The sequence below is a fragment of the Barbus barbus genome (genome assembly GCF_936440315.1).
Source record: "Barbus barbus genome assembly, chromosome: 5".
NCBI lineage: Eukaryota > Metazoa > Chordata > Actinopteri > Cypriniformes > Cyprinidae > Barbus > Barbus barbus.
The window spans coordinates 23,576,408-23,593,302 of record NC_136733.1 but is presented as its reverse complement, the minus strand read 5'-3'; the positions used below and the strand labels follow the sequence as shown (position 1 = coordinate 23,593,302).

Genomic DNA, 16,895 nt, shown 5'->3' with positions numbered 1-16,895 from the left:
AGGTTAATGATATTGCTCATATGAAGATACAGCTCTGTAGAGGGGGAGTAACTTTAATTCTGATCTCCCATTGCCAGAATAGGACTATTTGGAAGATGAATGTAGGAAATATGCTATGATTCTTTGGTGTTTTGTAGTAAACTGTTGTCTTGGTTTATTGTTTCATTGTCTATTGGTTTGCTTTTAGCTTTTGAGAGAAAAAGGATAATGTATTTAACATTCAGATTTAGCAAGTTTTATTTGTAACAGTGTCATTATTTTAGGATCAAAAATACATTAGAAAATGCAGTTCGTACAGATGCTGAATTAAACACATTTTTTTTATTTTCTAAATGTTTCTCATTTCTGAATGAAAAATTCAGGCAACACTTTAAGATGTCCTTGTTACACATTACATGTAATTACAATTATAATAACAATGCATAATTACATGCAAGTAACCCTAGACCAAACCCTGCTAACCATATAGTAAGTACATGTAGTTAATTAATATTACTCAGTTCTAATAAATGCAGGATTAAACTGTAACAAGGACACCCTAAAATAGTGTGACCAAAATTCATTAAGCCTTTTTTGTGGAGGATTAAAATTGCAAAACGTTGTAGCAGAAGAAAAATAATGTCCCATGTAAAAGCTTAAGTTCTTAAATAGTACAGTATGGTACAGTACAGTATAGTTTAGCTTTTGTAGTTTCATAAAAATTTCATTAAAGAAGTAAAGGAGCAGTTTACAAAATAATGTTTTAAGGGCTTGTTCATCAAATCAATGTAATTCAAGCCATTTTGAAGAAAGGAAGAAAACATAATATTAGGAAGTCACAGATAGGACCCCTAAAGATCCTCACGACTGTCATTCAGTTTTTTTTTAAGGTTACATTAGTTCAGTTGTCGCGTCAAATGGAATTACCTCAAGAAAAGTTGTGATGTCCATGATTGAAAAATTTATTATTATAATTATAAAAAATAGTTGTTACCATGAAAAATCTGGTAGTCAATAGAAGCATGAAGCATGAGGTCTTTGTTTCTGCAAGAACAATGAACCTGTAAGGAAGGCGTTATTGTGATTTTAGGTTGCATCACTTCAGAAGGATTTCTCTTTCCATCAGGCTGTTTTGTAATCCAGAAACTTCAGTTTTTTGTAGGACATTAGGTTGTATTCTATCTTATGATCAGGAAATCATAACTTGTTCCATGAAACTTTCCATCATAGCTTCTTCTCTTTATTAGGGTTCAATTGATAAGGAAGTAATAGGGTGAGGAGCTCATCTGGCTTTTATCTTAGTGTGTCCATCTCCCGCCCTCTCCCACCTCCAGCGAGTGGGGCTCCGCTGCACTGCAGGTGGAGAATGAAAATATGAGGGTTGCGTAGAGGATCCAGACAGCTGATGGTGCCAGATAAGAGCTCACTCAGGGAGGTAAAGGACTCCAGCCAGCCCTTATTAATGAGGCTGCTCTGGATCTAACACAGCAGAGGTTGCACAACGCTAGCAGGCCTGGTCATTTCTGTGGGCAGTTTTTTTATTACATGAATTGGAAATCACAATGCACTTTTAAACCGCTGAAGCTGTGCTAAGCAAGCACAATGCAGTGTTACTAGATTTTACCTAGATATGTTCATACCTGAAATAGAGATTGGAATCACAGGGAATGACGTTGAATGATGCATGAATTTTATTCCACATGGACTTATTTTGATATAAGTGTTATGGTAGGTTAAGAGTGGCATAGAAAAGGCAGGAAATAGTTGAGTAGCATAGCAAACATTTGGGCACATATTCAGTGTTTGTCTCTTGCTTGTTGTGGCACATGATTTTTCCCCACCTCGTTTTATTTCATGTACGCATTGGTGGGTACTGTTGAAAAAATTCAATTCAATTTGTATTATATTTGTCATAAGCAATATTAGAGGCTGACATTGTTTAAATAACAGTTTATAAACCTGTCAAGAGTTGATGGGGTGGACAGTAAATGGTGACATATTACTGGCTGACAGAAATCAAATTCCATAAAAATGAAATTGAAAACACCCTAAGGCCTCTGTGCCGTCAACTTATTTTAAAGTTCTCGCAAGAGGGAAGAAAAATTGCCAGAGCAGTTTGTTGCAGTTTATTTTGAAAAAAGAGAAATAAAGCAATCTAGACAGGAGGTCAGCCATAACACACACTGGCCATTTTTTTCCTCCTCCTCGGACTAGAGGTTTATACATCACATACAGAATGTATAGACTCTTACTGAAGCACTGAAACACTTGATAAATGCACCATGCAGTGTGCAGATAGAACTCAAGACCCGGTTTAGGACCGTCACTGTTGAGGTACCATACACCTTGTCCAATTATATGATTAAGTATGTCTTCTGCTTCAAACAGGGACTGTATGAGGATGGGGGGATGGACCAATTGTATATAAATAAAAGAAATTGCAAAACACAAAATAGCATCTGTAATAAAGGATGTTCGGCCTTTCAAGTAAGACTTATTGGTAAAGCCACTGTATAGTCTTATTGTTTTGCCATGTACATGAACATTAGCTGGACCAACATTTTAAAAATAGAAAGAGTCAGTGCATCCTTGCAGAATAAAAATATTAATATATAAAAAAAAATAAAAAACACTGACCCCAAACTTTTGAACAGTAGTTTACTTTTTTTTTTTTTTTTTTTTACTAAATAAGCAAAGTGAACTGTCTCGCAAAATCTTTGTTGCATTCATATTGCTCAGCATTCATCGCATCATTCATTTTATTGAAGAGTAGAAATTAGACGAGCTGTATTCAAATCTTGCGGTATGCTGAGCCTTGCATATTGACATGTTTAACTAATTTTAAAATTGTGCGCGAATGTCTGCACCTGCAACTTTCAAAGTGTGGTTGTCTTTCTTTTTGATTCTTAACTGTTGATACGATGAGATTCTTTGTCTATTTGTCTTTTTTTTTTTCTTCACCTCCCCCAAAATCATATCCCTTTGAAACAGATGCCAAGTGGTAATGGTCGCCATAACGTGTCCCCCCAGTACCGAACACACTCCTACTATTCATCTTACCGGAGTCAGGGACTCGGCACAACTGCATGTGTGCCACCCAGCACCTGCCCTGAACCCAAAGCAGCAGGTCAGTCCCACACACACACACATACTCTTAGGGCCATAAACTTTTATCCAGAGATTATCAACAGTGTGAGCAAGTACATCTGAGGGAGGTTCATACTCTGAGTCAAGGGCGCTGTAAAATTTATAAAAAATAAATAAATTCATAGGTAAAACTTTTATGAGAGTCATTTGTTCTGGTGACTTCAGATTTAAAGAGACAAGGACCATGTGCTAAGTGCACCAGTTGTAGAACATAGAAATCATAAATTGTATTTCCAGAATTTTCCTGTGCCTTTCACTTTGTAAGGCTATACAGTTTGAACTGACACTGTCTAAAATTATTTATAGATTTTAGAAACAATATATGGCTTATTGTGCTCCAAGTTTAGAGTGTTGAAGGACATTTTAGTATGATTATGGTCTTTCTGTGATCCACCATTCCCGTATACGTCCAAGCTTGTCACCTGCCCTGGCTGTTAATGATTTTTACATGCTGATTTCCAGTGGTTTCAACATGAGGGTCTCTGTCTCCCCCACTATCACTGCAGGGGGTGTTATGTTCCATTACACGCAAAAGACTCCAAGCTGGGTGGTCCCATCTCCAAAACAAACTTACTTGGAGCCCAGTGAGGAGTTTGTGGTCTGTTATTTGTTTCCTGTACCTTTAATGCAGGGTTTTTGGGGTCTGGGGATCCACTAAGGACTCTGAGTGGGGGAAGAAAATATGATTTTACCATTGTTTTAGCAATGTCAAAGTTAACGTGTTAAGATATTGAAAAATTATTATTAATGAAATAGGGATGGGACGATGCACCTACCTCCCGATTCGATACATCACGATACTTGGGTGCCGATACGATATGTATTGCATTTTTTTTTTTTTAAGAATTTCGTAGCAGTATTGGTATTCGATATTGCTATGTTGCGATTTTTTGTTTTTAACTCTAGACCATGGGAAAAAGTTGAATGATGCACTTAATACACAGACTGTCACAATAAAAAGAAAAACACACATCTTAGCAGTTACTATTGCGATTCTATATTACAATTTATTGTGATTTTTTTTTGTTTGCATATTAAAGACTAGACAATGGAAAATAGTTGATTATACCCTTAAAAGAGACCGTAAATGATGAGTCATGTTAACAAAAACAATGCAATGCATCTTTCTAAACTTTTATTTGAGGAGCTTACACAAAATCCATGAACCATGAAACGTTAAAGTACCAAAACCCTGAACTTGCACATGAATATAATAGTCAAATGTTCAACAAAATGAACAAAAAAAACACTTTCTGAAATAAAATAAATTGCTGTTACTTTGCATACCGTTTCAGTCATGTTTAGTCATGTTTTCCCGGCAGTTGGGATTCAAAACGTGAAAGTGCAGAAAGAATTCTGAAAGAGGTTTGATGCTCTGCCTCCGTCATGGATTTGCTTTCTCGCACCGGCTTTAAACGTATATGACGTCATCTAATGCAGCGGCACGCAGAGCTACAGAGAACAGACTGGTCCCACTGATCTATATATAATCACTGCTCCGCATGCTTTCGAATCGCTCTCGTGGTACTTTGATGTTATACACTGATCGTCAAACACACATACATTTCACCCTCTGTTGGAATTACAAAGCGCTAACTTCTCCCCACCACCTCTTAAAAATAAAATGATGAAATAAAATAAAAAATAAAATGATGAAATAAAAATCGATTCTGAGGTAAACCAATCAATTTTTAAATGGTTTTAAAAAGAATCAAGATATTTAATTATAGGGGTGGGAGAAAAAAATCGATTCACTTAACTATGTACAGTATATGGTGGTGTAACGATGCATCCCGAACCGGTTCAAAAGAAAATAGTTGGTATTGTGAGTGCGCACAAATACAAGTAGACCCTTTACAGGTCGGAATGATGTATTATTCTTACCTTTATCAAACAAACAAACAAAAAATGACGGCATAGGCTATTTTAATTTGTTTCCACTGAAAGCAATCCAAGTGTTTGCTGGTGCCTCCATGTCCTGCAGAGCGCGCTTTAGCTTCCACTCTCCGCACAAACTTACTTATAGGCTAGCGCACATTATTATTATTATTATTATTATAGCAGGTTTAACGTTTAAACATTGTTATATACTTGAACTGTTTTAGTATATCTATAGATTTTATTTTAGGCAAGTCGTGATGATATGAGAAGGCTAAATTTATCAAACATAGGCTATGATCAGCTCATGCCGCTGGCCGCTTGGTCGTTACTTTAAAAAAAAAAAAACCCGTATAGGCTATTTAATGAACCAAAATGCTCCCAACGTTTTTCTAAATTAACTTAATAAAAAAACAAAACAAAATATAATAATTTTGCCATTACACACAAAAGGAACTATTTTAATAGCCGAAACGGTAGTATAAACTGTTTTAGGAGAAGGGGGAAAAAAAGGGCTCGGGTCGGAAATTCTGATAAGCTGTCGGACGTGGGCCGGGCCTAGTCTGAGCGTCTCGGGCCAGGGCCGGGCTAGGGCCTAAATTTGAGGGCTGTGCAGGGCTCTGTTGAGTGTATGCTCTTTATTTTTTTCTGTTTAACGACCGCCTAATATTAAATGATGATAACGCGAGGCAAGCATAATCATGACCTATTTTTAGCAGAATTAATTGAGGGATTTGATAGTGTGATTCAAAGATTTAAGTATTTGAAGTGTAGGCTGTTATATAGACACACGCACTTTTTTTTGCCATTTTTTGGGGGTTTCTAGCTTTTAGACTAGTCGACTAGTCGGATACAAAACTTCCGTTTAAACGACAGTCAAATTAGTCGTAGCGCACATCCCTAGTGTTTATAATGTTTGTAAACATTTTTGATTTACCGGCATTTTAGCCTACATCATTTCTGAATAATAGGCCAATAAAATGCAGGCTTAGCCTTTGTTTTTTTTTCCCTCAAAACATTTTATACAAGTAGCGTTTTTTTGTTTTTTTTACAATTTGCAGCAAACATCTTTAAAAAATTCTTTAATGTCTTTAAAGCATTAATAGATTTTTTTATTTTGTTTAGTAGCCTACATTTAGAAATGTAAAAACACAGTACTTTATTATTATTATTATTATTATTATTATTATTATTATTATTATAGGCAAAGACAATTTTAAAAATAACGGTATTAACAGTTATTTTTTCTACTCAAGCCGGTTTCGGAACGGTAATAGTACAGAGGAACGCAGGAACGGAAACGTTAAAATATCGATTCTGCTCGGAGTGAACCGATTGACATTTTTTTTCGTTTTCAAGCCCTGACTGAGTGTCCTGTTGATTACAGTGTTTACTCCCTTTTTTATTATATTTCTATTAAATATTTATTTATTTGTGAAAAATACTTTGTCATCTAATGTATATTTATTTTACACATTTATTTTTTTAATCCATTTTCAAATTATTAAAAATTTCTTAAATATTAATTAAAATAAATAAAATTATATTGGCTTTATATCAGCCTGCTTTGCAAGATATCGGCATTGGCTGTCAAAAAACCCATATTAATTGCACACCCTCATATCGTTCCAAACTCATAAGAACTTTGTTCATCTTCAGAACAGAAATTAAGATATGTTTGATGAAATCCGAGAGCTTTCTGATCCTCCATAGACAGCAAGCGTCCTACCTTGGTCAAGGCACAGAAACATAGTAAGGACATTGTTAAAATGGTAAAAAATAACGACTTTAATTCAATGATTTCTTCTGTCCCTGGACAGTCCATTATTGACACATGCGTGTGATGTTGCTAATGCAGCATGTGACCATAATGGGGGATGATTGTCCCAGGAGAGAAGAAATTGTTGAATAAAGTCTTTTTTTTTTTCTTTGCACACACAAAGTATTCTCGTAGCTTTGTAAAATTACGGTTGAACCACAGATGTCACATGGATTATTTTAATGATGTATTTACTGCGTTTCTGTGCCTTGACCATGGTAGGACCCTTGCTGTCTGTGGATGGTCAGAAAGCTCTTAGATTTCATCAAAAATATCTTAATTTGTGTTCCGAAGATGAACACAGGTCTTATGCCTTTGGAATGACATGAGGATGAGTAATTAATGACAGAATTTAATTTTTTGGGTGAACTATCCCTTTAAATCAAAAACTGCTCATGTGGCATGTATGTAGCATCCTTGCTTTAATCATAATTAAAATGCAGTGGTTGACTGTATGGAAAGAGCACAGACAAAGCCTTAGTTTGTTTATAAGCTATTTCTTTTATTTGTAATATTTGTTTTTAATTTTTTGTAATTTGAAATTTCAATTTGCTGAATTTTGTCTGAGTAATAATAAAGAGACACCTTTTCATTTATTATTTGCCTTAAACCTTATTTTGTTAAAACAAATTGTGAGAGAATCATATTGTGAAATCATCGTGAATCTTTACATCCCTAACAGTATATGTCCAGGAATTAACACGTACAAATAATTTGGCAATAATTATTTAATTCTGCTTTCTATCCACTTACTTTTTATATTGATAGCCCTATAACATAAAGAAAATCTGCATATACTATGTATATACTGATTGAAATATGCAAATTTGTATTGAATTAAAATTTGTCTTTTCAGGTTTTTAATACATCTAATATTACTCTAATTGTAAGTAGAAATAAAAGATATGTTAAGTTGATGCAAAGTAATTATTTTCCAGATAATATTTAAATTATTTGCTTCAGTATAATGACATCATAAGAGCCACTTATTTCATTTATTTCAAACAACATCTTTGTATTTGTTGTATCGCAATTTAATTTTTTTCACACCGTAAATTAGCCTGTATAATGTATGTAGCTAGCTGTCTTTATATTCCTTGAAGAGGGTCTTCCAGAATATGATCATCATATATATATTTGGAGGTCCTAATGAATCTTTAATCAGCTTAAACAGACATTTTTATTTAGTTATTTATTTTGGTGAATGAAACTGGGCTGATCATTTTTAACATCCTGTTCCAATCCTTTGATTAGCGAAGATGGCCGAATGAAACCGAGTGACCATCCAGGCAATTGTTACCTGAGTTTGATCCTTTACAATGAAGTCTGCACCTCCCTCTTCAGTCAGATCCCTGAACATCTCATGGTATTGTTTTAGTGTCATATTAACAACTTTTAGTCAGACCTGATTAGCTGCCACACTCCCATAATTGTTGTGTTCTAAGTAAGCATCGTATTGTTAGGAGATATTTAAAAAGCATTTCATTATTTTTAAAGTAATATTACAGTGAGAGACCATGTGGTGTGGTTTTCAGACGACTTGTCTCTTGAGTTCTCTGCACTTTATCTGTGCCTCCAGTGCTTGTGCGGCGTGTATTTATTTTCCCTAGCGCTGGGGTAATCAGTTGGCCAAATATGAGGCCAAATAACCTTCAGGAGTGCGACGCTGTCCTTTCTGAGCGGCCCCCACAGCTGTCTCTGGAAAATTGCCTCTGGGGTTAGTGAGCGGGAACAAGTTAAGATTTACAAACAATGATGAAGCTTGTCATGCGTCTTTCTCCATCCGTCACGAGCGGCGGCCTGCCGGGGCGTCGAAGTGTTCTTCATAAAGCTCAGCTCGCTGTGAAATACGCCCCTGTGTGCTCTTTACTGCTGGGAGCTCGTCAGCAGCGCTCCGCCATAAATTGCCTGGGCCGGAGGTGACACTGCACTCCATCACCCGCCAGGGCAGCCTTACCTCCGCCTGCATCCGCCCCCACCCGCAGCAGCCGCCTAGCCCATGAGATGATGTGCCCACTGTGAGTTATGTAGGAATTTCAGTGTTATACGAGACAGTCTATGGGTTTTACCATTTTCTCTTGTGCTCTGTTTTTTCTTTTTGTCGTTTATTATTAAAGGATTAAAAGTTAGTTTTGTTTGCAGACTGTGCAAAGTTTACAGCATTAGAGAGCGTAGACAAGGGCTTTTCGTTTGCAAACAAAACATATTTAAAGATAATATGTGGCTTTCAGAATAAATTCTTTAGTTACACTATTAGGTAACACTTTATTTTAAGGTGTCCTTTGTTATTATTATGTTACTATAATAATAACAAATGATGCATAATTACATGCAAGTAACCCTAATCCAAACCCTAACCATACAGTAAGTACATTTAGTTAATTCAGTACTTGAATGATTACACTGTAACAAGGACACCTTAAAAATAAAGTGTAACCTACTACAAAGGTGACGTTGTTGCAGTGTAATAACTCAAATAAGTATTGAGTAATATTAATTAACTTACTGGTTAAGTTTAGGGTTTAGTTTAGGGTTAGTTACTTTATATTTATATAAAATGTGACCCTGGACCACAAAACCAGTCTGACATCGCTGGGGTATATTTGTAGCAATAGCCAAAAATACATTGTATGGGTCAAAATTATAGATTTTTTTTTTTTATGCCAAAAATCATTAGGATATTAAGTAAAGATCATGTTTCATGAAGATATTTTGTAAATTTCCTACTGTAAATATATAAAATCTTCATTTTTGATTAGTAATATGCATTGCTAAGAACTTAATTTGGACAACTTTAAAGGCGATTTTCACAATATTTAGAATTTTTTTGCACCCTCAGATTCCAGATTTTCAGATAGTTGTATCTCGGCCAAATATTGTCATATTTTAACAAACCATACATCAATGGAAAGCTTTCAGATAATGTAGAAATCTCAATTTCTGAAAAAATGGACCCTTATGACTGGTTTTGTGGTCCAGGGTCACAGACGTGTTGTTAGTGTTATAATAACTATAGTGTTTTTACTGCAGTGAGTAAATTTAACACGCGTAACTACGTCACCTTAAAATAAAGTGTTTTTGGACATAGTACTATGGGTAATACAGTGTTTTTATTTGGATTATTCCAAGCTAAAGCCATGTTATTCTTTGAAATACCTTCTAGAACCCTTTAGATATAGCATGATGCTTATTCAAGACCATTGTACATTGTAAATAGTGCCATGGCATTATCATCTCATAACTTTTTTGTTAGACGTTCTAATTTTTTGATGCTGTCAATCAGTAATGCTTTTATTTAAATACATTTATTTTTTTGGCGGTAACTAATTACACATTCAAGTCACATGGATACTTGTGGAAATCATATTTAATGTGCTTGTGACATATATTGATCAGTCTGATGCTGTTTACAAACCACAAGTTTAATGCATGTAATTCTTCTCAGTCAGAATGTGATATCGTTTTCAGAGGTGGCAGACCCCCCCATAAAAAGTTCCAGGAAAACACAATCTCATAGGAGCCATCAAAGAGCCCATTCATTCTCTTTCAATGAAGAATAACAAAGGGCAATAATGATTCTCTGCAAGCTTCAAGCACAATTGAGAGTTAGCGCTTGAGCAGGAAGAGGTGTAACGTCTCAACTGACAGAGAAGCCGTGGAGCTTTTTTTAACTTTTAATCCGTCCTGTTTGCATTATTCGTCTTTGGAACATGCATAGAACTCCGGCACAGCCTGTGCCTTCAGGGTTAAGTGCTGTTACATGTGTCCCTTTATTTGGTTGTTACACAGTTTCACTAACCTGGCTAGGGTTATAGGAAGGGCAAGATTCATAAGAAGCTGCATACACTAAATGCATTGCTGGTTTTAAAGGAAAGATGGTTAATCGCTGCATGATGTTAGTTGGATGAAAGATTATACTGTTGTACTCTCCATATTTACCTGCTGACAATTGTTGATTTTTCTGTTGCAGATCAGTTGAAAAGAGATTTTCCCTACCTACGCGCACGCACACGCACACTCACAAAACAAAGCAAGCACTTGGTAGCTTTTGTAATCTTAACAATAAGTATGTTAGTAGTACAGATAACAAGGATGGCTAATGTGCCACATAATGCATTCCAAAAAATTTGAAAGGAATCTGTAAAGCCTGACGTGTTTCATTCAAGTAAATCATAGGGTGAATCAGTGGCCTGCAGGCAAAATCTCTGGCTGGAGTGTTATTTAACCACACAGTCAGTAACTCCTCCGTGTCATGCTGTCTTCTCTTCTCCAGTGCTGATGCTAAATGCTCAGTCTTTTCTCTCTATGGATCGGTTAAATACCAGTGTAATTGGCTGCTTCAGGCTCAAGCACTGTTGTAATGTGTTGTACAACATTTCCATTAACACTTGCCTGAGGCACTGAGGAGATAAAATGGGTAATGACTGCTGCTAAAGGTTCTGCTCTCTTTAGCACACTGTCCTCCTCAAGAGACTGTCTTGTGTGAAAGAAAGCCTAGAATCTCAGTTTATATAAACTACTAGTGTTCAAAAGTTTAGGGTGGACTTTTTTTTTTTTTTTTTTTTTTTTTTTTGAAGACATTCAGCAAAGATGCATTAGCTTTATTTAGATTAAGAGTAGAATGATACAAAAGATTAATATTTCAAATAAGTGCTTTTCTTTTGAACTTTCTGTTTACCAAAGAGTCCTGAAAACTGTATCATGGTTTTCACAAAAATAATGTTTTCATCATTGATAATAAATCAGACACCATATTATAAATAACTTACAACTGGCTTATTTCCTAGGTGTTTTAGAAGTTATTTGATATTTTTTATCAACAAATAAAATCTTTTTCATTTTTATTTTATGGGAATCTTTAGTTTTTGAACCTGGTCTAAATTGTTAAAAGGCAGGCGTATTTTGTGTCTTTGCTGATGCTACTGGTTTCAGTAACACTTTAGTATAGGGACCAATTCTCACTATTAACTAGTTGCTTATTAGCATGCCTATTATTAACACATTGGCTGTTTATTAGTACTTATAAAGTTATGTGAAACATAAAATAAAAATACCTAAACTACCTTACTAACTATTAATAAGCAGCAAATTAGGCATTTATTGAGGCAAAAGTAATAATGGTTTGCTAATAGCAAGAATTGGACCTAAAATAAAGTGTGACCATGGTGTCTTTTCCACACAGATTTCTAAGAATTATTTATTTGTGGTAGCATTTTATTGGTTTTGCTTACTAATGGAAAGTGGACATTCATTGTTGACCAGAATGGTCATATTCAACCTTAACTCGGAGCGTAACATAGTTAATTCAGCTGAATCTATTAAGTAATTTATTTCACCCAGAGGGGCTTTAGTCTCTCTCACAGCTGTGCTAACTGATGCCTGCAATGCTTATTCTGCACTTGTCATTATTTTATCTCCTTTAAAGATAATGACACAAAATTCCTCAAATCATTGATCCTATGTCTCAAGTCATTATAGTATATCCATAATGTTTCGACAGAATGGAGTGTAGGCCGGGAGAGACGGACAGGTCATTTGCAGGGATGGCAAAGCGCTATATCAGTGCCAGCGATTTAACAGGGAGGAGGGCCTGTCAATTCTCTCAGAGACACTTTGAGACTGGGGACAGATTGGGGAACAATACAGGTCTGGAGGTGCTTATGTGTTTAATTAGCCTCTGACCCTGGCATGATGCCTCCTGTCAGACGTTACAGGCCACTCATGCAGATCTCTAATAGACCGATAATGGGGACTGAAGTGTCCAATGTACTCGCATGTGAGCTGAATTTTCAGCAGCCACAACTCAAGCAGTCGTGGCCTAATGGATAGAGAGTTGGACTTGTAACCCGAAGGTCGTGGGTTCGAGTCTCAGGTCCGGCAGGGATTGTAGGTAGGGAAGTGAATAACCAACACTCTCTCCACCCTCAATACCACGACTGAGGTGAGACCCTTAAGCAAGGCACCGAATCCCCAACTGCTCCCCGGGCCGCAGCATTGGCTGCCCACTGCTCTGGGTGTGTGTTCACTATAGTGTGTACACTTGGATGGGTTAAATGCAGAGCACAAATTCCGAGTATGGGTCACCATACTTGGCCACACACCACTTCCCTTTCCCTTTCAAGTCTTCAGTGTTACAGGATCCTTCAGAAATCATTCTGATATACTGATTTGGTATTAATAATGTTGAAAACCGTTGTGCTGCTTAATATTTTTTGGAAACCATGATTTTTTTTCCAGGATAATTTCATAAAGTTCACATAAAGATATATTTACATGATAGATTTCGGTTTTAATCAGTATTAAGTGTTTGGTTTTTTTTTTTTTGCTCAAATAAAACCGCTACACCACTCACTCACATTTTCCTCAGTCTAGTTGTATTTTGTTATAATACTATAGATGTGCCACCTATAGATCTCTTTTTTTGAGTTACATTATCAAAAACACAGTGCACATTTATCAGTTCATCAGTAAAAAAAAAATGTAAATAATCGGAAGGTGCTATAAAATATTATGCATAAATTTGAATTTAATTTGTGCTTGGTTTGTCATTAAGTGTTAAACACTTCTGCATTCACCTCCTTTGAGTGCTTCAAACTCCAGTGCCAATGTGATTGAGTGAGAGCTCCACTCCGAGAACATCATCCGTCTCTCTGCAGAAGCCACGGCTCTTCACTCTTTGAGGATTCAGCAGCTGTTTAAAGTGCCACCTGCTTGCTGTAGGCCTGTGTTTTCTGCGCCATTAAGTCCTGCCACGACTCTAATGATTGAGAGAGACGTGCATGTCATTCCTTGAGGGAACTCCATCTCCCCCCAGCACATCTTCAGCCAAGTCATGTCGTACAGATGTGAGTGTTTGTTTCTGAGGGTGCTTTCATAGCTTTTGGTGCCAACCAGAGTTGGCCCATTTGGCTATTGTAAAAGTTTTTTTTTTTTTTTTTTCTTCAAATTTGAGAATGCAATCTGAGAAAAGCACACCCAAGTCCACCGGGCAAGGTTTAGAAGTTTGGTTCATGTGAATGCCAATATATTTTAGTAGAGGGATGCACTATCACATTTCTCACTGAAAATCTATGACTTTAACTAATAACCGCTAAATGGCTACTATAATGTTTTTTTATATTTTGTCAAAATAAAAAATAAAATGGTTCAATCAATTGTTTTATATTTATAATATTTGATGATGTGCAGTATGAAAATTAATATTAATTTTGACAGTTTCTAAAGATTAAATTTAACAGTCTGTTATTAGTGTTTGTAAACGATTAAGTGTAAAATGCAAAAGTATGAATGAATGAGCATGTTCAATTAAATATCCAATATCTAATAATATTGTTAATTAAAAATCTCTAATATCAGCCCCTTTATCTTAAACCTGACTTGTTGGACAGCTTTTAATGCAAGTAGTTTGAGATTTTCTATAGTAAGCTCTCTTAAGGACTTGTATAATACAATCTTAACAGAAATTGTTTTAGAATTTTAAACACCGTGTGTAATTTTATTTATAATATTTATTTTATTGTCGCAATTATACAGGTTATGTAATTGGTTAACAAAAAAAGTAACCTCAGCTGCTGACATGGCATTAAAATCTCAACTACCTACCTACGGCTAATATCAGCCGTCTTAACATTTACATTTACATTTATTCATTTAGCTGACGCTTTTATCCAAAGCGACTTACAATTGCTATATATGTCAGAGGTCGCACGCCTCTGGAGCAACTAGGGGTTAAGTGTCTTGCTCAGGGACACATTGGTGTCTCACAGTGGATTCGAACCCGGGTCTCTCACACCAAAGGCATGTGTCTTATCCACTGCGCCATCACCACCCCTCAGTTTTGACTGATTTTCATACTAATACAACTGCGATTTAGACTGATACAATGAACTATTAGTTTTAATTTTTAATGACTGTAAGCACATGTGTGTATGGTGCATCTTTATACACGTTTGAGCATGTATGCCTTTGTGTGTGAGCGCCTGTGTGCGTTATCTCTATGCAACTCTGTGTTTATCTAAGTGCAGGCAATATGGACCCTCATGGCCCAGTGCTGGCAGTATATGAGTTGCAGAGGAAAGAGCTTATCCACAATAGATCAACCCTGAATTACCATCTTCTCTCACATCTGGGCTTTTGTTCACTTTTTCCAAACTGCCAGAAATGATTGAGCTTCTTTCACCGTTTCCCCTCCCCTTTTCATGCTCTTTTTTTTTTTTTTTTTTTTTTAAAGCTTCCTTTTGTTAAACTACACAAAGACTGTTTAATAGTTTGGAAATCTAAGATAGTCCGTCGAACAAGGGTGAATAGGGCAAAAGTTCAGATGGGAGAAAAGTAAATCCTCTCTTGTTTCAATACTGTTTTAGACTCGACAGACGTGTGATTATTATTTTTTTTGGGGGGGGGGGGGGGGGCAATTGTGTTACTGCCAATGTGTAGGAAATGTCTTGTTTGGCAACTTTGTGGAGGTTTTATAAATGCTATTCTTACGGAGTATGTGCCCTGCTGAAACACTTAAGTTTTAGCTGGTTTAAAATCGTCTAAGCAGCCAGCTGTAAAGTACCTAAATCCCCTCTAAAAACCGGCCTGGGAGACCAGCAAACTAAGTTAGTCTGGTTTATTTATTTATTTATTTATTTTTCAGCAGGATAGTGTCAAAAAATTTAATTATTTTGAGAGGCATTTCTTCCAAGTCATAGTACAATAATGAATATATGGAAATCCATTTACTTGTTTCATTATTATTTGGTTTTATCTGCATATTTAAAGGCCTGATTGTCTGTATTACAGCGTTTACGACCGATCTGACATTAGTTTATATTAAGCGCTAATGCAATGATAATCAAAGGCAACGAAGCCATGACACAGAACATGTCCGCTTGCCAAACAGCCCCACTGCTGATTTACCCTCCCTACAAACGACCTGTCCACTCACCCGTGAGATCTTCCCTTTAATTACACCATAGATTTCCCCCTGATGAACTCCCTCAGAATTAAAACAGCCACGGCTAATTCCAGCCACTCCTCTTTCACCCTCACTCCATGTATTATTGTTGTACAGTGAGCGCCGGTGCAGTTTAGCTACACAAACATTAGTATTAACAATTGGCCAGTTTGGAATTGGTGACAAACAGCGGGCGGAGCGCAAAGTTTTGTAGCCTGAAACCAATCAGGAAGTTAATGAGGAGAAAAATTACTCCTTTTCGCCAGCACCCCTTAATTACCTCCACGCCAGAGCAGCGCAGATGAAAAAGAGGGAGGGCAGGAAGGGATGAGGCACAGTAATATCCTTTATGCTCCTTTTCTCAGGTTATGAAGGTCAGGAAAGCAGATGAACAAGATTTGCGTGTCGCCCCTCCTGACACTCGTAACTTTGATAGACTCGGTAGAGACTGTAATGTATTAGAATCATATGCATATTGAGATGAGCAGTGACCTGGCTCAATGCACAAACCACCATGCGTGTTTATAGGGAACTATAAAGTTTGTGCTGCTAGTGTTTCAGTTTTACATTTACATAAAGTAATTTATTTGAGCAGATGATTGTGATCCAGTGTAACCCAATAACTATCAGGGTTTATTTAATGCCAGCTAGAGCATATTTATATTTACATTAATAATATGATGTTTTTCGCTGTGCACACAGGCACTGGAGAAGGTCAAGACAGTACAGACTTGTCCTGCGCTATTTGCTCAACAGCCATGTGCTCACTCAGCAGTCTGTCTTGCTCAATACGCGTATCTTCAGCTTGAAGGAGTTTGCCAAAGTAGCCAGAACACTGCAGTGTGTGATTCATAAAATGCAGCACTGTCTTGTCATGTGGAGAGCTGACAGCACTGCTCATAGTTATTTGATGCTGTTTAGTTTCACTGGAGAAGCTGATAATCTCAAGATAAGAAGTGCTTCAACATTACTCTTTCTACACTAACATTGTGTTCTGTTCAAAGAGTCAGCTTGTTCACAGATTTGTTTTTGTTGGCAGAATGGTAACTTTTAAGTTGATGAGCTTTTAAATACAATGGCCCCCAACATGTTTGGACACATTAAATGTGTATAATTTCTGAGCCATTTTTA

General features: G+C 36.4%; 1 protein-coding gene across 6 annotated transcripts in view; it reads left to right on the top strand.

The window, feature by feature from the left end:
- Positions 1-16,895, top strand: part of LOC306870318 (doublesex- and mab-3-related transcription factor 1) — a 29,639-nt gene that overhangs the window by 8,908 nt on the left and 3,836 nt on the right. For 2 of the 6 annotated variants that reach the window (XM_079417521.1, XM_079417519.1), the window contains one exon: positions 2,971-3,106. The exons of 1 other annotated variant lie outside the window; for it this stretch is intronic. In XM_079417521.1, coding sequence (XP_079273647.1) covers positions 2,971-3,106 — 136 coding nt within the window. Of the gene's footprint in view, positions 1-2,970; positions 3,107-3,632; positions 3,725-13,479; positions 13,669-16,895 lie in introns of all 6 variants that reach the window. 3 more of the 6 variants (XR_013784249.1, XM_079417520.1, XM_079417522.1) reach the window with 3 other exon arrangements.